The sequence below is a fragment of the Macaca thibetana genome, chromosome 1 (genome assembly GCF_024542745.1).
Source record: "Macaca thibetana thibetana isolate TM-01 chromosome 1, ASM2454274v1, whole genome shotgun sequence".
NCBI classification, from domain to species: Eukaryota; Metazoa; Chordata; class Mammalia; order Primates; family Cercopithecidae; genus Macaca; species Macaca thibetana.
This window is the reverse complement of record NC_065578.1, coordinates 38,523,709-38,543,706: the sequence shown is the minus strand read 5'-3', so window position 1 is coordinate 38,543,706 and position 19,998 is coordinate 38,523,709. Positions and strand designations below refer to the sequence as shown.

The window sequence follows — 19,998 nt, the reverse complement described above, 5'->3', positions numbered from 1 at the left end:
TTATTTTTTAGAGACGGAGTCTTACTCTGTTGCCCAGGCTGGAGTGCAGTGGTGCATTCATAGCTCACTGCAGTCTTGCATTTCTGGGCTCAAGAAATCCTCTTGCCTGAGCCTCCTGAGTAGCTGGGACTATAGGTGCTCACCACTATGCTAGGCTAAATTTAAAAATTAGAGATGATAAATTTAGAAATTTGTAGAGATGGTCTTGCTATGTTGCCCACGCTGGTCTTGAACTTCTGGCCTCAAGGGATCCTCCCACCACAGCTTCCCAAAGGCTGGGATTACAGGCATGAGCCACTGTGTTCAGCCTGGATTTTCAAAAGTAGTAACACTGGACGGGCTCAAACTTAAAGTGAGAACATGAGGAAATAAACATTTCTGACATAACCAGGCTGAGTGCATATTTTAATAAATGTCCTTTGGAGTCATCTTAAAGGCCATATATCTGTGTACTGCTAGGAATATGGCAGCCTTGGTCTGTATATTTTCATGTTTTATTTATAAAACAAAACATTTTTATTTTTATTTCTTCTCCTCACTGGAGTCTTTCAGAGGCTACCGTGAACAATGAACATCTGTGAGGGTGGGAGTGGGGAAGAAGGGCATAATGGAGATCAGTACGTACCTTGGTTCCACTGGCTGGGGTGGCTGGAGAAGATGGCATGGATGTACAGCTGTGGTTACTCTGACTAGCACTGGAGCTGGAACGAGTAGGGGAAGCTGCCCGGGAAGATGGTTTGGACCTTCGACCCCGTGAGCGGAAGGGGGTCATTCCCTGGGATGCCCCCTCTGGTAGGATGAATTTCTCTCTAAGTTCAATGTTAGTTCTACCTCGTGCTAAAAAGGAAATAAACACACACACAATATCAGTTATTCTCAAAAATGTATCTTTGATGGCTATACAGTGGCTTGACCCCATGATAACAGTTATATAAGTTATATAGGTTTAGTATCATCTGTGGGTTCTTCAAAAATAGAGACAAACTCATGACACATCAGCCTTGTCAAGGTTCCTACCCATAGCAGATATGTTAACTGTATAATAAGCAAGTCTCTGTGTATAAAGAAGGACCAGCCCACTCTGCTGTTAGTGTCTTGCTTTGCCACTGTCCCTGGAGTAAGCACACTGTGACTACTACAGGTAAAGCAGATGCAACAGTTCACAAACCTCTGAAATTAAATCAAAAGCCCTCTTTTCTCTCTCATAGTACATGTGTACTTTTTGCTCAATTTTTGCAGTATAGAGTAGAGAAAAATATTACTGAAATCGACATTGTTTAGACTCTTCTATTTGAATTCAGTCAGTAACAATCCTAAAGAAAGGAGTCCAGGAACTCAGGACAGTAAAAAGATCAGGAGAGAATCATTAAGAAGTAAACATGTAGGTGGGGAGAGAGAGAGACATCAAGACCATGCACAAAACTTGCTAGTGAGAAACTGTTAAGTGAAAAACTGAAAGAAGTAAAAGGCTAAAGGAGCAACTGCAAGTAGGAGAGGAACATCAAGATGCAAAGAACATGGAGACAGCACGGGAAGCCAGTTAGCGCTGTCTTGTGGCTTTCTGGGGCTGCACAACCAGAACTTAAAATGCGGATTCCATTGGAAGATCTTACGCACAGCCAACACAAATGTTAAATGCGAAAGATGCTACTAATTTAAAAGACATAATCCCTCTAGAATATGTTCTTAGATTATTTCTCACTGTAAGATGTAATCCTGCAGAAACCCTCTACCTCCTCATCCACTCTAAACTGTGCACTCTTTACAAAGTACTAGACACAGCTAAACAAATGGGACTGCTGGAGAAAAGGCAATCATTATGAGCAAAATATTTGTCATTCTTTTCTATAACAGATGTTTAACTGGTCAGAAACCATAAATCTAGAAGGTGGCAGGAAATTTTGTCCACTTTCTCTTCTGTCCTACCCCATATGGCCCTCAAGGAATTTGAGGAATTTTGGTAGAATCAGGTTTTAAATCAGGTTACGTAAGTGTCCAAGCAGCATGGTTCCAAATTCCTAAATCAAATCCAAATTCTTCTCAATATATTATATGCTGACAGAACATATCAAAGTATCAGCTTAAAAGCACTCACTTGGATATCAAAACCTCTGAGTTATAGTCTAAGCTCTGTTGCCAACTGTGATTTTTTCCTGCTCTGGCCTCAGTTTCCTCAGGCTCACCAGAGACGATCAGGTCAACCGGTCTCTAAGAGCCCTGTTGTCTAGATGATCTATGACTTAATGGTCCCTGAAATGCTAAACTGTTTCCTTCCATGATCCAGTGTGTCCTTCCTCCTCAAGTCTCAACTATATGTGACCCTTGGCCGGGCAAAGTGGCTCACGTCTGTAATCCCAGCACTTTGGGAGGCCAAGATGGGTGATCACTTGAGGCCAGGAGTTCGAGACCAGCTTGGCCAACATGGCAAAACCCTGTCTTTACTAAAAATACAAAAATTAGCTGGGCATGGTGGTGCATGCCTGTAGTCCAAGATACTCAGGAGGCTGCGGCAGAAGAATCACTTGAACCCAGGAGGCAGAGGTTACAATGAGCTGAGATCACGCCACTGCACTCCAGTCTGGGTGACAGAGTGAAACACCATCTCCAAAAAAAAAAAAAAAAAAAGTTCACTTCTGAGCAAACGCTGCCAGAAAAAAAAAAAAAAAAAAAAGATGTAAGAGGAAAACTTTGAAATTGCATTGCAGTTGAAGGAAGTGACATTTTAAATGTTTTAGGAAGGGCATTCTCCAACACCATAACAGTGATATGTTCCCTATGCACTGCACAGTTCACAGAATGTGCAATAATGCACCTGACCGTAATTAGCATCCCTATGTTACAGAGAAACTGAAGTACTCACAGAGGCTGAGGTCAAGCAAAGTGGCAGTAGAGGTGGACCTACAACTCATGTCTTCCACTTGACTTGTCCTCTTTGTCCTCCGACCCCCAAGCCATTCCCAGCCTAGCTTTCTGCATCACCACCTACACTCGCTGTCTCCACTCCTCCCCTCAGACGACTCACGCTTCCATCCCCACCACTCACAGAAATAGCTCTGGCAAAGGTCACTGACAACCTCTATCTCAGGAGGGCAATGAAAATTGCTTAATGGCTCATGCCTGTAATCCCAGCACTTTTGGGAGGCTCAGGCAGAGTGCTCGAGCCCAGGTTGGAGACCAGCCTGGGCAACATGGTGAAACTCCAACTCTGCAAAAAATTAACAAATTAGCTAGGCATGGTGGCATGTGCCTGTAGACCCAGCTACTCTGGAGGCTGAGGTGGGAGGGTTGCTTGGGCCTGGGAAGTCAAGGCTGCAGTGAGCTGTGATCACGCCACTGCACTCTAACCTGGGTGAGAAAGACGCTGTCTCAAAAACCAAAATGACAACAAAAGTCACTTAATCTCACAACCCAAGGGACATCACTATTATAATGTTGGTGTGTCTTACTCCTTTGCACATCTGTGTGTGTGTGTGTGTATACACACATACTAAGTGTATGTATATATGTATACTAAGTGTATACGTGTGTGTATATGTGTATATATGTGTGTGTATATATATCTCTAAGAGGGAGAACGGGACTGTGGACAGACCCAGTGGACACCCATGTTTTGGAAGTGCGCAGGGAGGAGCTGTCAGCAAGGGAGCAGGCGTCCTTGAAGCCAGGGGAGGACAGGGTTTCAAAAACACTGACCTGACCTCAGGTGATCCACCCGCCTCAGCCTCCCAAAGTGCTAGGATTACAGGCGTTGAGCCACCCCAGAAACTTTCCTCCATGCCCTACATGTCTCATGCAAAATTTTAACTAGCTGCTATGTATTATTTCATCATATGGATGTGAATTTATTTAACCAGTCCAATATTGCATTTTTGTTTAAATATTTTAAACATTGTAGCCAATGCTATGACAATTTGTAAAACATTTTGCATGTATCCACTATATTTCCTTAGAATAAATTTCTTTTTTCTTTTTTGAGACAGAGTCTTGGTCTGTTGCCCAGGCTGGAGTGCAGTGGCCCAATCTTGGCTCACTGTAACCTCTGCCTTCTGGGTTCAAGCAATTCTCCTGCCTCAGCCTCCTGGGTAGCTGGGACTATAGGTGCCCGCCACCACGCTTGGCTAATTTTTCGTATTTTTAGTAGAGACGGGGTTTCACCGTATTAGCCAGGATGGTCTCGATCTCCTGACCTTGTGATCTGCCTACCTTGGCCTCCCAAAGTGCTGGGATTACAGGCGTGAGCCACCGCGCCCAGCCTAGGATAAATTTCTACATGTAGATTTTCTGGGGAGAAATTACATGATGTTTTACCTTAGGTAAAAACATCAACTGATAAATGTCAACCATGTGTCAAGGTTGACAGATGCCAGCTGATTCCAAAATGTTATACTAGTGTACATTCTCCAAAATAATATGAGTATATTAAATTTACTTCATTCTGGCCAATTATTGTGCTATGAGCATGAGTGCATACAGGAAAAAAATCTGACAATTTGTTAGGTAAAAGCATCTCTCCGCTGTTGTAACTTGCACGTGGAGGGTTACTACACGCTGCTCTCTTGGTTTTGAAACCCTGTCCTCCCCTGACTTCAAGGACGCCTGCTCCCTTGCTGACCTCTCCTCCCCACCCACTTCTAAAACATGGGTGTCCTCTGGATCTGTCCACAGTCCCGTTCTCCCTCTTAGACTCCACCTGCTGATGACCTCACCCACTGAGGCTTCAGTGCCACCATACAGTCACACCCAACTCCAAATGTATTAGCAGGGCAGGCCTTCCTGCTGGATGCCAGAAGTTATATCCAATGGCTGATAAGATGACCAGAGCTGGGAACCAAAACCCTGGCACCAACGTAGGTCCCTCCCTCCCGAGGACAGTTCAGTCTATTGATTCTACCTCGAATGCCTCTTGAATCCCTGAGCCTGTGCACGCCCCCTTGCACTGAGGTGTTTCATGGAGCACTCCCTCCCCACTGGGTATCTGTAGCAGCCTTCCCACTGGCCTCCTTGTTTCTCATCTCACCACCCACCCAGCCCTCACTCATTCTCTCATTCTGCAGAATGCATTTTTTTTTTTTTTTTTTTTTTTTTGAGATAGGGTCTCACTTCGTCACTCAGGCTGGAGTGCAGTGACGCAAACATGGCTCACTGTAGCCTCCACCTCCCAGGCTCAAGCGATCCCCCGACCTCAGCCTCTCAAGTAGCTGGGACTATAGGCATGTACCACCTTGCCTGGCTAATTTTTGTATTTTGCAGAATAAATTTCTAAATGAAAATCTGTTAACAGTTCAGAATCCTTCCATAGTGTTTCACTGCTTATAGCAGAATTCACCAAGTGAGGTTTTCTAGGGTTTTCCTACAAAAGGGGTTTGGTCCTCTGTATTTCCCTGCTTGGGAGAGCTTTAACTCAGCATCTCCCAAATGCATTTGACCATGACTTTTCATTTTTTTTGAGGACCACATCTTGGGGACTAGGAAGGCACAATGTGGCAAGTACCCAGGACCCAGTGGTCTGGCATCCATCACCTGGCCCCTGATGCTGACCCCTGTCCAGAGTCTTATCTGGTCGCTAACCTTGTACACTTGGCTGCAGTTCCATGGGACTACTTGTCCTCTTACTTTTTCAGCTGCTGACACTTCTGTTCATATGAACATGGGGTTTCTGTACTGAGAACGTCCAGATCCCTTTTCCTGTCTGGTCAAGTGTTACCTCCTTTAAGATGTAGCTGAAGCAACACCTCCTTTTCCTTTTTCAAAACCTTTTTTCTTGAGATAGGGTCTCACTCTGTCACCCAGACCGGAGTGCAGTATATACACACATACACTGACACACACACACACACACACAATTTATTATTTATTTATTTATTTTTTAAATTTTTTTTTGAGACGGAGTCTTGCTCTGTCACCCAGGCTGGAGTGCTGTGGCCGGATCTCAGCTCACTGCAAGCTCCTCCTCTCGGGTTCACGCCATTCTCCTGCCTCAGCCTCCCGAGTAGCTGGGACTACAGGCGCCCGCCACCTCGCCCGGCTAGTTTTTTGTATTTTTTAGTAGAGACGGGGTTTCACCGTGTTAGCCAGGATGGTCTCGATCTCCTGACCTCGTGATCCACCTGTCTCGGCCTCCCAAAGTGCTGGGATTACAGGCTTGAGCCACCGCGCCCGGCCTTTTATTTAGTTATTTTTTGAGATGGAGTCTTGTTCTGTCGCCCAGGCTAGAGTGCAGTGGCACAATCTCAGCTCACCACAACCTCCGCCTCCTCGGTTCAAGCGATTCTCCTGCCTCAGACTCTCGAGTAGCTGGGGTTACATATGTACACCACCAGGCCCAATTAATTTTTGTATTTTTAGTACAGACAGGGTTTCACCATGTGGGCCAGGCTGGTCTTGAACTCCTGACCTCAGGTGATCTGCCCGGCTCAGCCTCCCAGAGTGCTAGGATTACAGGTGTGAGCTATCGTGCCTGGCCATATATTTATTATTATTATTTTTTGAGACAGAGTCTCCCTCTATTGCCTAGGATAGAGTGCAGTGGCATAGTCTCAGCTCACTGCAACCTCTAGCTACTGGATTCAAGCAATTCTCCTGCCTCAGCCTCCCAAGTAGCTGGGACAACAGGCTCATGATACCATGCCCGGCAAGTTTTTTTTGTATTTTTAGTAGAGACTGGGTTTCACCATATTGGCCTGGCTGGTCTCGAACTCCTGACCTCATGATCTGCCCACCTCGGCCTCCCAAAGTGCTGGGATTACAGGAATGAGCTGCTGCACCCGGCCTATATTTATTTTTAAAACAGAGATGGGGTCTTGCTATGTTGCCTAGGCTGGTCTTAAATTTTTGGCCTGAAGTGATCCTCCCCACTAGGCCTCCCAAAGTGTTGGGATTATATGTGTGAGCCACTATGCCCGGCCCAATACGTCCTTTTCCTGATACCTTCTCCATCTTAATGGGCAGTCATCTCTTCCTCTCTTGCTCTCTCAACTATTCATTTTACCAAATAGAAGGGCATGTATTCACATGTTTGTTCCCTGCACTAGGCTGAGAGCTTCTGCAGGCAGGGACCATCATCTTAATTTACCTTTGGATCCCAGTGCCAGGCTTGCATTTAGGGTTTCAGTAAGTATCCGTGAAACAGAGTAGCCTCTGTTTCTCTGAAATAGCCTCTGAAAACAATAGTCTCTCAACAGTTTCAAGGAACAGATCTCGCAACCTTCATGAACTCACTAAGAAGTGCTTCCATTAAGAAGTGCTCATTATTTCATGGGGATGAAGAACAGAAGCATCAAGCTGTGTTAAAGTGAGGAGTCAGTGGCCAGTGAGGCTCACTCTCTCGCTGTGTGACCTGCTCTCTTGCACACCAGCCACAAATGCAAATCCATGAATTTTCATGACTGAAACCATAAGGTTAAATTTGTGACTGCCAACATCTACTACATATAGACTGTTAAAGCAATTTAAAAGAGCAGATAGAATAGCTTTCCGTAAGAAAGATAGTACAAGAAGGAAGATTATCCCATGTTAACGGCAACACATTTAACCTGTGCATTTTGTGATCTGAGAATCTGTTTAATTCTATCACAGGATCCTATGCTGATCTCCTATGTCATGACCCTGTTAGTCCCAGAGGCTATCATGAGGTAGGCACATTGTAACGCCTCATTAAATGACTGCTGAGGGCCCAAAGGGTGTCTCACTTGCTTTCCTAGCTGGGTGCATGCAGGATGCTGGGAAAATACAGTTTGTCATTCTTCTTAGGGTACGCTTACACATCATAACGAAACAAATAAACATAACGAGACAGTCCCTGTTTTCACAGGGAAATCTCTAGTCAATGGTCACCTCTTGGTATAGTATTTCACTGGCTAGAGATGCAAAGATGTGTGAACAATTCCCTATCGTCATCCTTCCAGGTTACTACAGCCATGCCAAAGGCACACAATATAGGCATTAAGGTAATCTGAGACTGTAAACAGTGGTTAGCTAGCTCCTGCACGCTTCCATGATGCCTCATTTAGAAGGTCTAAACTTGCCAGGTGCATCGGCTCACGCCTGTAATCCCAGCACTTTGGGAGGCCGAGGCCGGCGGATCACGAGGTCAGATCCAGATCATCCTGGCTAACATGGTGAAACCCCGTCTCTACTAAAAATACAAAAAAACTAGCCGGGTGTGGCGGTGGGCGCCTATAGTCCCAGTGCTGGGGAGGCTGAGGCAGCAGAATGGTGTGAACCTGGGAGGCTGAGCTTGCAGTGAGCCGAGACTGTGCCACTGCACTCCAGCCTGGGTGACACAGCAAGACTCTGTCTCCAAAAAAAAAAAAAAAAAAAGTAAGTTCTAAATTCAAGTGAAAAATAAAAATAATGGCTTACTTAAATTGGGGTTTTAGAGTCTTGTCTTCTCCCTTTTATTTTCCTTCCTCTCTCTGTAATTTCCATCTTCTTGGTCTTTATGCTCTTAAGCTCACAACAGTAAAATTCCCATATTTCTGGTGCTCTCATCTCGGTCAAGAGACCAATGAATATTTAATTTATGCTAAGCCATGCCTAGCTAATATTAGCTTAATATGCTATAACTCACATGGATATTTGCATTTTATTTTTGTTTTTGTTTTGAGACGGAGTCTTGCTCTGTCGCCCAGGCTGGAGTGCAGTGGCGCTATCTCGGCTCGCTGCAAGCTCCACCTCCCGGGTTCACGCCATTCTCCTGCCTCAGCCTCCCGAGTAGCTGGGACTACAGGTGCCCGCCACCACGTCTGGCTAATATATTTTGTATTTTAGTAGAGACGGGGTTTCACCGTGTTAGCCAGATGGTCTCGATCTTCTGACCTTGTGATCCGCCCGTCTCGGCCTCCCAAAGTGCTGGGATTACAGGCATGAGTCACCGTGCCCGGCCAAGATATTTGCATTTTAAAAGAAAATATTTGAAGATGCAAGGCAATGAAACAATTCTTGGTAAGGAACATTTTATATACACCACTTGGAAGAAATGAAAGCTATTTCTTCAGAAATAAACTTAAAAGCGGCCAATTTTAAGAATTAAAAAAGGTGTTAAGAGGGCAATTAATACTTTGATAAGCTAGAAAAGGCTGGGATGGGAGGAGGCGACAACAAACAATAAACGGAAGCTGTGAAAACTGATTTCTGGGGCAATCCCAAAAGTAAAAAGTAAACATTTTTCTCAAACTAGAAGGAAACACCAAATTCTAATTAAGCAAAATTTATGTACTAGCACTTGAATTTAGTAGTAAAGGTACTTTTAATGTTTACATTGATTCAAATATTTTCCTAACATTGGGTATTATAAAGTTAAAAAAAAGAGAAGATACCTAGTACTTGGTTGACTACTGTGATAGGATTTTCCCCCTCACCATTCTTTTCACTGGAGAAAAGATCTACCATTGAACCTGCAGAACCAGACCATGATGGCAGCCACCTCAAGCTCAGTTCATCAACCACCAAAGAGGCTGTCTTTGCTAAGGGAGTTATGCTGGCCACCTGACATTGGCTGGTGCGGGCATGTTAAAATTCAGTTCTAACCTATTGTTTAACGGCTATAGGGTTTCAGTTTTATAAGACGAAGAGACTTCTGTGGGTGGATGGTGGTGACGGTAGTACGACACAAATGTACTCAGTCTTGTACTTAAAAATGGTTAGGGTGGTAAATTTTATGTTATTTGTATAACAATCTGAAAAAAATCAGTTCTATGCCAAAATGTGTCTTTTAAATCTTCATAAATGAAATTTCTTAGATCTTCACTTATCTGGGGGAGCTAATATGTCTAATGATCAAAAACATACACAGTACCTTAGGTACAGGTATACCTATTATCTAGGCAGGAGCACTGGTTTTCTCTCCATCCAAAACATCATGATTTCCTGCGCCATGGATAAATTCAGAAACTGAAATATCTGATTTTCACAGTACCAGGAGATTGGCAAATCTAGCTAGCAAAATATTTTCATTTTTTTACACATGACTAAAGCAATATGCAGTTTGAGATACGTTCTACCTTTTAAAATAGCTGTGTAAAGGGAGGTAAGAAATGATAGTGCACACTGGTGTTAAGAACCTTGTCACGCACTTTGTACTGTCCTCAGTATAGCATTCTCTGTGGTCCAGAGACCCAAGGAAATATGCAACATCAATGAGTACAAAACCTACTGTAAGCAGTGTTTCCAGAAGTCATATTAATCCTTATAGAACTTCCAATACAGTTTTTCAAATAACTTTGTTCTCTTCTCAACCTTCACACCCTTCTACCTTATTATAATCCATCCTAGTCCTTAGGTGTTCATTGCCTAGAACCATTTTTTATTTGATTGAAGATAGCACATCCTGCCCATCGCTAATAAAGTTATGAAATTTAAAACTTCTGGAGAGTTCTCTCCACAGTCAATGGATTGAGATGATTACTGAGTTCCAGGAGAGCACTCCTGGAGAGACACAGGAAAGTCTTACCTTGTTTGCTCCAAGGGATGCTAAAAAAGGTGACTAGCTTTCATAGAAAATAGCTTCTAGATGGCCCTCCCCAATTTCCTTGGGATTCCAAATTTCAGATACTAAGATAAGGACAAAGCAAGCAGTGTTCTCCTGGGCCAGCAGCATGATGTTATCACAAACAGAGCAGGCAGCAAAGAAACGGCAATCAAGGATTCCAAAATGCCACATGCAATATATCTTTTATTTAGTCCCATCATACATGACAGGAAAAATGGACCTTATTCATAGATTTGAAAAGGAATAAAGTTGTTTTACTGAGTTAAAGTTAAAATGGCATATATTGTTTCTCATTAAAGCAATAAAAGACGACTTTTAAATTCTAAAACTAAATACTTTCAAGTTTTTATCAGAAAGTGTTTTCAAAGTTAATTTTTTGTAGACAGAGTCTTGCCCTGTTGCCCAGGCTGGAGTGCAGTGGCACGATCATGGCTTACTGTAGCTTTGAATTCCTAGGCTCAAGCAATACTCCCACCTCAGCCTCCAGAGTAGCTAGGACTACACAGGTGTGTACCACCATGCTTAGCTAATTAAAAAAAATTTTTTTTGGAGACGGGGTTTCACTATGTTGCCCAGGTTGGTCTTGAACTCCTGAGCTCCAGCAATCCTCCTGCCTCAGGCTCCCAACCTACTGGGATTCCACTGTACCTGGCCCCAATTTTTCTTAAAAAAGGAACATCTAATGAAAATTATTACTGCTGAACTTTTACTCTGGTTTACTGTAGTAAACACAGAATGAATTAAAATAAGAGGAACTACTTATGGGCATATCTGAATTCATGTGAAAACTGCTGTGTTTAGCTCTGTCCTCACTCAATGCTTCAGAATATGACTATAAATCATTTCCAAAGAAGTTATGTACTGTACAGTAAACATTTCTGCTAGGTTTATAAATAAACCTTAATAATTATGCAGGCTGATCCAATAATAAACACACACAAAGGTGTGTCAGTCTCTGAAACATGTAACATGCTGGCTAGGGGCACATACTCTAGACTCTGATTGCCCTGAATTTGAATCTCATCTCTGCCATTTACTAGTTGTTGTCTTTGGGCAAAATATTTATGTTTTCTATGCCTCAATTTCCTATTCTGTAAAACACAGGTAAAAGCATCTACACCTCATATGAGGCATAAATGTGTTACTTGTAAAGTACTTGTAACAGTCTGTGGCACATAAAACTATACAAGTATTTGTTAAATAGAAACTCAAAACAAATTCCATGGACAGTCTCAACAGTATTTTATGCACCATCAACTTGAGTAGTTAGAAAAGCTATGGTTTGGCCATTTCAAGCATTCATGAATGCAGCAGATACACAGAACCAAGAGATGTTACAGTTTAAGAAGCAAAGCCATTCTCAATGGGCTAGGGTGTGAGGAAGAGGGACAAAGCTTAAAAGCCAACCTATGGGAGACTGACTGGAAATCGAAGAGCTGGAATCAGAGCGCTTTATTTTACTCCCAGGATGGTGAACTAGAATAAAAAATATGTAAACACAAAGAAACAGAGACAGGGCAGGAAACGCAGAAACTAGTCAAGAAAGACAAATTGGCAGACAGTGGGGGAGCCTCTTGTGCACCCACATGCAGCTCTGCTAACAGGAAAAAGGCAAGGACACAGCTGAAGAGGATTTAGCAACTGGAATTGGTCATCTCTTCCCTGTTGCAGTTCCCACACACCCCCTAGCTGCAGGTGCCACCACTCATTAAATTGACAGTTTCCTTATGCTTCTGGGCTGGTGGGCCAGCCTTTTCACATTTAATAGAAAGACAACCCATGGTCTTGCTTAGGTGGCCACCTGCCTTACAAGTGAATGGGCTTACACGTAGGTGTCTTCATCCTCCCTCCTGGTCTAGGGGGCTCACCAGTTCTTCCCTGGATGAGAAGGGCCTAACACCCTCCCTGAGTGTCAGTCACAGGAATTACAGGCAAAGGGATCTGAGGCACTAAGAGGGAACCTAAAGGGCTTCACCAGGCTCCTTTCTAGGATAGTGTTAATTTAATACCCCAAACTGAAACATTCAAGTAACACCAATACATTCTTAATTCTCATTACTGCATTCCTCTAGACCTACCTCCCCAAACGGCATCAACCTCTTCAGCTTTTTCTCCCTGGCCTATGCTGGCACCCCTGAGTTCTAATCTGTGCTAGTGGGATGACACCTGGGCAGCTTAACAAAATAAAAACAGACAGACCCCACCATCAGTGCTTCCTGTAATAAAAGATCACTGCTGGGGGCATAGCTAACACGTAATTCATGCTCAGAATGGTTCCTTACCTCGGCAGGGATCATTTTTCACTAAAAATTCATCCAAGGCCATCCATCCTCCACCAACGCGGACCATCACGGTGCTGCGCAGAATACGGACCAGCCGCAACTGCTGAGAATCCCCAAACTGTAGAATCAAAAGGAAATTTAATTAATATATATGTCTTAAAGTAGATCTGTATTTTTCTCCCAAAGCAGACTGTATTCAGACAGGAATGACAATTTGATAGCTACGGGAGAATTTTTAACTCTCACAATTTTGCATTTTTATATATTTCACAAAAGGATTTTAAAAATAGAAAAGCAGAAATATCAACCTGAAGACTGGTGTCTTGATATACTTTTTTCTTTGTGAGACAGAGTTTCATTCTTGTTGCCCAGGCTGGAGTACAATGGCGTGATCTCGGCTTACTGCAACCTCTGCCTCCCAGGTTCAAGCGATTCTCCTGCCTCAGCCTCCCAAGTAGCTGGGTTTATTAGGCGTGTGCCACCACGCCCAGCTAATTTTTATATTATTAGTAGAGACAGAGTTTCACCATGTTTGTCAGGCTGGTCTCGAACTCCTAACCTTGTGATTTGCCAGCCTCAGCCTCCCAAAGGGCTGGGATTATAGGCATGAGACACTGCACCCAGCCAATATCCTTTCTATTGGGATAAAATTAACTTTTAATGGTCACACCACTGCCTCTGCACCAAAAGGAGAGGTAGGAAGGCAGACAAAGTGTTAGGTCATTTGATTTTTTTAAAAGAGATTCTGCCCAATTAAAAATTCATATTCTTGGTATGCTAATATGTTTTCCTAAAAGAAAGATGGTGGATGTCAACTTCTGAATACAGTATGCTTTAAAGCTAAATGGAAAATAGCAAATACTTTTCAAGCCTTAAGGAAACCTTTGCAAAGCATCATTATTACAAGCTTAGAAGAAAATTTGATTTTCTGCATCAGGTTTTCAGAAATAAACCCGAAGTATTTGCTAATTGCAATGTCACCAGAAGAAAAGTTTCTTCAGCTGAACAAATGATTAGGTCATATTTATACTAAAATTGAGTTGAAGCAATGAAAAATTGCAGCTCCCACGATGATTATAAACAGTATCCAATAATCATTTTAGATGCTAAAACAAGCATTTCTGATTATTTATGTTTTCCCTTTTTTCTTGCCCAAACATTCCTACTTCCCAGCTCTAAACATTTGGAGTTTCTCATGGCATAAATTATCCTCTTTCCAAAATGAAGTAAGGAGCAACAAAAGAGAAGTATGCAGAGTTTCCAAAACAAACAAACATTTGGTTGGAGAAATGGAATTCCTAAAATTATTTAATTCAGGGGTTCCTCAGGTATGGAGGTGGTAGGATTTTCAATGTTATAAAGGACAACTCTAACTTTAAAACAAGGCAGAAAAACTGAAAATGCAAGAAAGGATATCTGAGGTCATATAGCCTTCCTCCCTCAAAATTAATATATTTGTGGTAATTCTCTATATTCCTTAGCTGCTCTGACTCAAATGCACTATTTGCATGGGCAAGGCGATTGAAAAATACCGTATCCTCCCTCCCAGCCCTTTACTTTGAAAATAAAAGTAGTCCCACACCTCTCATCTGATACAATTTAAACATGTTTATACAAAGTGACTACAGCAAAACCACTGTGTGGTAGCAGCAGCACTGAACCCAGACTTGAAAGAGAATACACCTCCTGTCTTGGGAAGGAAGTTGCCCCCCCCAGACTCTGTGAGAGCCCCCCTCCCAGAAGTTGGGCCCCACAAGTGAAAATGGGAAGCCCTGTGGGAGGTTCTGAGACATGGAGGATTCCACCCAAGAGCAGTGCTGGCCTGAATCACTGCAAAGGGTCTTCTCTGGATGGGTGAGAGGCAGGGAGTATGCGCCTGTGCCCCAGGGTGAATCAGGAAGGAAGCCCGGGAGTACTTTATTCTTGGAATACTGTGTACTATAATTTATCACTCCATTTATTTCATGTCCCCCCCCCCAACTTAATTTCTCACTAAAGCTCTCTTTGAAAGATTCTAACTTGTTTCTGCTAAGTTATGGGGGAAAGGAGGTTTGACCAAGCCAGCAGCCACTGTAGCTGGGGAGGTTGAGGCCAGAGTCACGAGTGGTGGGAGGGATCACGGCAGCTCTAAAAATGGAGACCTGTGCACACCTGGTAGGACAGGGTTGTCAGTGAGGCAAAGAACTCAGAATAAGAGTCCTAAGGGTCAGTAACTTTGTTTCCACCTTTCAAAAGGAAAACCCCTTACAGGGACTTGAGTTCTTGCAGTGGCTGACATTAGCTGTGTGAGAGTAGGCATGTGATCTTTGAGGCCTCAGGTGCCTGTGTATAAAATGAACTTCATAATTCCGTTCCCAACATTAGAACTCATCTGACCCTCCCCAGGTCAATGGAGCACTAGAAGAGGGTGTCGGCACCCTCTTCAAAGGCACCCTAGTATTCACACACAGTCACCAGCATATAGGCATATTGGACACTCTCAAGCAATGATTTTTTTTTTTAAAGTCAGTTTGTTCTCATCTTTAGTTTTTTTCTCTTATCCCCTATTCTTCTCACTTGCCTAGAACATTTCTATAGTGACTTGCAAGGCCTGGGATGTTTGAGGGCCTCAAATCAACTCTTAGGGTTTATAATTTCATATCAGAGAGACAGATTTTACTCATGCAACTTCCTTCCACATTGGAGGACACAGGACCCCACAGCACTCAAAAAGATCTGAAAGGTTAGAGTTACCAAGTGGAGTCAAAGCATCCAATCTTTTTTGCAAGTCTAATTTGGTCCCATTAAATCTTGGATGGCTGGCCATCATCAGCATACTTCAGGCCACGGCCAATTATGATCTCCACACTACACTTCTCAGGTACCTTGTAATTATAAAATGCAATATAAGTAACTAGAAATATTAAAAATATATTTAAACAGTACTGAAGTTCTTCGGGAATTGACTTACCATACATTACAAAATTTATTAACTGTCAAAAGATTCTAACATAAATAAGAACTGTGCTGTTTGGTAATCTGACTTCTAACACAGAAGTACAAAACCATTCTCTTTTTAGAAGTGGAATGGATTGATACCATAGCTTCAGTTTCCTCCACTTCATCTCCTTTATAAAAAAATTATACTTATATTCTTTTGCTGCTAAGATAGCTTTGCAATGCTGGCCTCATCAGCAGTTTCTCCACTTGGTAAGACAACCAGGTGTGACCCAGGCATGCTTCAGAGTACATCCTCTCCCCATAGCGAAGAACAGGCAGCATTAGCTACACAGACCATATCCATTGAGAAGGAGAACATTGCAAGGCACACTGTACCTGATTGCCGAGGAAGAACTATAGACAGTAAGAGTAAAGGATGGAGGAAAAGGAGGGGAAAAAAAAAGAGAACATTTTGTCAAATTAACACTAAGGAATGAAAATCATATCATTACGTTCTTCTGGCAAAGTGACACACACCGAACATATTCTTATCAAGCTCCTGCCATAGGGATGTGGTTTTAATTTTAATTTTTTTTTTTTTGAGAGTCTCGCTCTGTTGCCCAGGCTGGAGTGCAGTGGCGTGATCGCGGCTCACTGCAACCTCCAACCCCGGTGTTCAAGCAATTCTCCTGCCTCAGCCTCCCTAGTAGTTGGGATTACAGGCGTGCACTACCAAGCCGAGCTAATTTTTGTGTTATTAGTGGAGACGGTGTTTCACCATGTTGGCCAGGCTGGTCTTGAATTCCTGACCTCAAGTGATCTGCTCACTCGCCCCTACCTCCCAAAGTTCTGGGATTACAGGTGTGAGCCACCATGCCTGGCCAGGGATGTGGTTTTATAAACTATGAACTAACTCTCCACTCTATGTTGTTCTTGTTAATTCATTTCTCTAATAATTAAAAACAAAAAACAAGAAAACAAAACCCAACAAGCAGGCATAAGATCACCTGGAGCTTTATTAACTAAATGCCCTAGGTTATATTTAAGGCAGATTCACCCAGTGCTCCTCAGGAAACTGTAGCATGGGGTGGATGTGATGTACTTTGAGGACATTTTGGATATACTAATGAAACATGGATCTTCCTGTGTTTCTTAGTGCAATCTAAATCCTCTTTGCCAATCAGAGATTTTTCTTAGGACTTTAGAGAATCCTGATGAGCTGTTGACATATTTTAGGAGACCTGTTTCAGATTCTTCTATGTCCCTGACCCTGGTCCAAAAAGAAGCTAAAACACAAGTATAGTTCACTGTCAGTTATCGCCACACCTAGCATGGCTTTCCAGAGAAGACCACTGAGCCTGATGTCTCCTCAGGGCTCCTGGGCCCCATTTGTAGCCCAGCCCAGAGCAGGCACAGTATCTGTTGGGGCTTCAACACAGTTTCCCCAGGCCTCTCTAGCCTGGGAGCCACTCAGGCTCACAATGACCATCTCTTTGGGGGTAAGTGGTCAGTCATTAGATATAATTGTTTCCAAAGGTACCTTCATCCCCCTAAAGACTTTGTCAGATGTGAAGTGACAGCTCTGAAATATCTCCTATCTTAAAACTCAAATACAAACTACTATCATCTAAGTAGATATGGACTAGTTTTCAGATGGAACAGGGTACCTGACACTTGGCATCTGTAGAGATGAGGTCAGAGAGTGACCACATCTCAAGTCTGATGGGCTCTGGGACTCTAAGCAACAGGAGGAAAAGGTGGGATCAGCCATATATGAGAAACCACCACCACAAAGTATTGGTTTTTCTCTTCCTTACCCGGTATTTATTCTCTCCGATCTGCTCCACCTGAAACCTTTTTGCACATTTGCACTGAGCCACTTGTCTTGTAACCTATTGGTTGTGAACAAAAAGAAAAGTGTAAAGGGTACAGTAAGACTTCCTATTTAGAGAAACAAATATTTTTACATATAAGCAGGGAGGCTATTCAATATTTACTTTTTTTTTTTCTTTTTGAGATGGAGTTTCGCTCTTGTTGCCCAGGCTGGAGGGCAATGGCGCGATCTCAGCTCCACTGCAACCTCCGCCTCCTGGGTTCAAACAATTCTCCTACCTCAGCCTCCCGAGTGGCTGGGATTATAGGTACGCCCAGCTAATTTTTTGTATTTTTTTAGTAGAGAGATGGTTTCTCCATGTTGGTCAGGCTGGCCTTGAACCTCAGGTGATCTGCCTGCCTCAGCCTCCCAAAGTGCTGGGATTACAGGCATAAGCCACCGCGCCCAGCTCACTATTTACTTTTTAGGTATTTCAGGTTTCTGACATATGCATTTATCATCTGTTCCAAATTAGTATATGTTCTTACTAAGTGAACTAATTGAGACACTGAGAAAGAAAAGGCATGAAAGAAATTCCCAAGTGACTATATAACACATTCTTTATTCCTGCCTCAAAATTCCTTCAGAGAAAATTGCTAATATGCTGACATCAAAATCAAATTATTAATAAAGCAAATTATGAACTGCTTTAAATTTCACCCTAGGAGACGGAGATTCCCTGGAAGTCCTGGTGTGTTCCAGGGCCACTCCTAAGACCTATTCCAGCACCTCTCCCTTCCCAAGATCTGTTATCAACAGATGCTAGGATTTCCAGATGGCACTAATCAATTTGGTAGTTTCAGTGTGGTAGTTTTTTTTTTTTTTTTTTTTTTTTTTTTTTTTTGAGACAGAGTCTCGCTCTGTCGCCCAGGCTGGAGTGCAGTGGCACGATCTCCGCTCACTGCAAGCTCCGCCGCCTCCCGAGTTAATGCCATTCTCCTGCCTCAGCCTCCCTAGAAGCTGGGACTACAGGCACCCGCCACCACGCCCGGCTATTTTTTTTTGTATTTTTTAGTAGAGGCAGGGTTTCACCATGTTCGTCAGGATGGTCTCAATCTGCTGACCTTGTGATCCGCCCTCCTCGGCCTCCCAAAGTGCTGGGATTACAGGTGTGAGCCACTGCGCCTGGCCCACTGTGGTAGTTTTTAACAAGGCAGAAAGCATGATGGGTATACACCATTTTAAACATTACATTTTACCCCCCTTTTAAACATTTATTTTTTTGAGACAAGTCTTGCTCTGTTGCCCAGGCTGGAGTGTAGTGGCATGATCACAGCTCACTGCATCTTTGACCTCCCATGCTCAAGTCATTCTTCCACCTGTCTCCTGAGTAGTTGGGGCTATAAGCACTTGCCACTACACCTGGCTAATTTTTTTTTTTTTGCAGGGGACAGACAGAATCATACTATGTTGCCCAGGCTGGTCTCGAACTCCTGGGCTCCAGTGATCCTCCCATGTTGACCTCCCAATGTGCTGGGGCTACAGATGTAAGCCACCATGCTCAGTTCATTTCAACCCTTAAATAACCCTTAAATGCTACACTGGTAGACCATTTCCCTAGATTCCAGGTAGCATGCTCAGGAGTAAGATGAGTCTATCCCAAAACACAGGACAAGTGAACCAGGATGAGTATGGTACCCTGTAAAGGTTCTCTGTAAACTTCAGAGCACCACACAGACATGACTCACTTGAGTAATCTATCTAGCCTGAGCTAGAGCTCAGATGTCAGAGATCCTCTGGGACTCTTTGAAATGCTATCTAAAAAGAGATCTCAAAATAGAACTCCAAATAATTATCTCCCAACAGACAAGTCAAAGGCTAATATGATCATTGAACCCAACCAAATTCAGGATATTATAAACCTATAGCCAGAAGTATACTCAAAATATAATTATTTCCCTTACCTCATCTTCAATTTTATCTGCATCGGTTGTTGGTCGATACGCATCCTTGTTGGGATGAAGAGCAGCTACAAATTCATAATAATCAATGTAACCATCCCCATCTCGGTCAAAAATGTCAGCCACAGCAGTCATTTCTAACTTGGTGGTGGGGAACTCTGGAGGAAAGGAATCATATTTTGAAACTTAAAAGAGGGCTTACTTGTTTGGTTAGCAGTTAGAGAAATACCTTTTTTTTTTTTTTTTTGAGACAAGGTCTCGCTCTGTCACCCAGGCAGAGTGCAGTGGTGCAATCTCAGCTCACTGCAACTTCCGTCTCCCAGATTCAAGCGATTCTCCTGCCTCAGCTTCCCAAGGAGCTGGGAATACAGGTGCCTGCCACCAGGCCCGGCTAATTTTTTGTGTGTTTTTAGCAGAGACGAGGTTTTGCCATGTTGACCAGGCTGGTCTTGAACTCCCAGCCTCAAGTGATCCACCCGTCTTGGCCTCCCAAAGTGCTGGGATTACAGGTGTGAGCCACCACTCCTGGCCATA

General features: G+C 43.2%; 2 protein-coding genes across 27 annotated transcripts in view; one reads left to right on the top strand and one right to left on the bottom strand.

Moving 5' to 3' along the window:
* MYCBP (MYC binding protein) overlaps positions 1–19,998 on the top strand; it is a 657,065-nt gene that overhangs the window by 17,557 nt on the left and 619,510 nt on the right. The gene's annotated exons all lie outside the window — the stretch shown is intronic.
* The window catches only part of MACF1 (microtubule actin crosslinking factor 1), a 387,658-nt gene that overhangs the window by 6,180 nt on the left and 361,480 nt on the right, over positions 1–19,998 (bottom strand). For 18 of the 26 annotated variants that reach the window (XM_050797094.1, XM_050797116.1, XM_050797098.1 and 15 more), the window contains 6 exons: positions 19,468–19,622; positions 17,508–17,582; positions 16,087–16,104; positions 12,772–12,889; positions 11,897–11,965; positions 626–837 (listed from right to left, as the gene is read on the bottom strand). In XM_050797094.1, coding sequence (XP_050653051.1) covers positions 626–837; positions 11,897–11,965; positions 12,772–12,889; positions 16,087–16,104; positions 17,508–17,582; positions 19,468–19,622 — 647 coding nt within the window. The remainder of the gene's footprint in view (positions 1–625; positions 838–11,896; positions 11,966–12,771; positions 12,890–16,086; positions 16,105–17,507; positions 17,583–19,467; positions 19,623–19,998) is intronic. The other 8 variants (XM_050797175.1, XM_050797021.1, XM_050797050.1 and 5 more) reach the window with 3 other exon arrangements.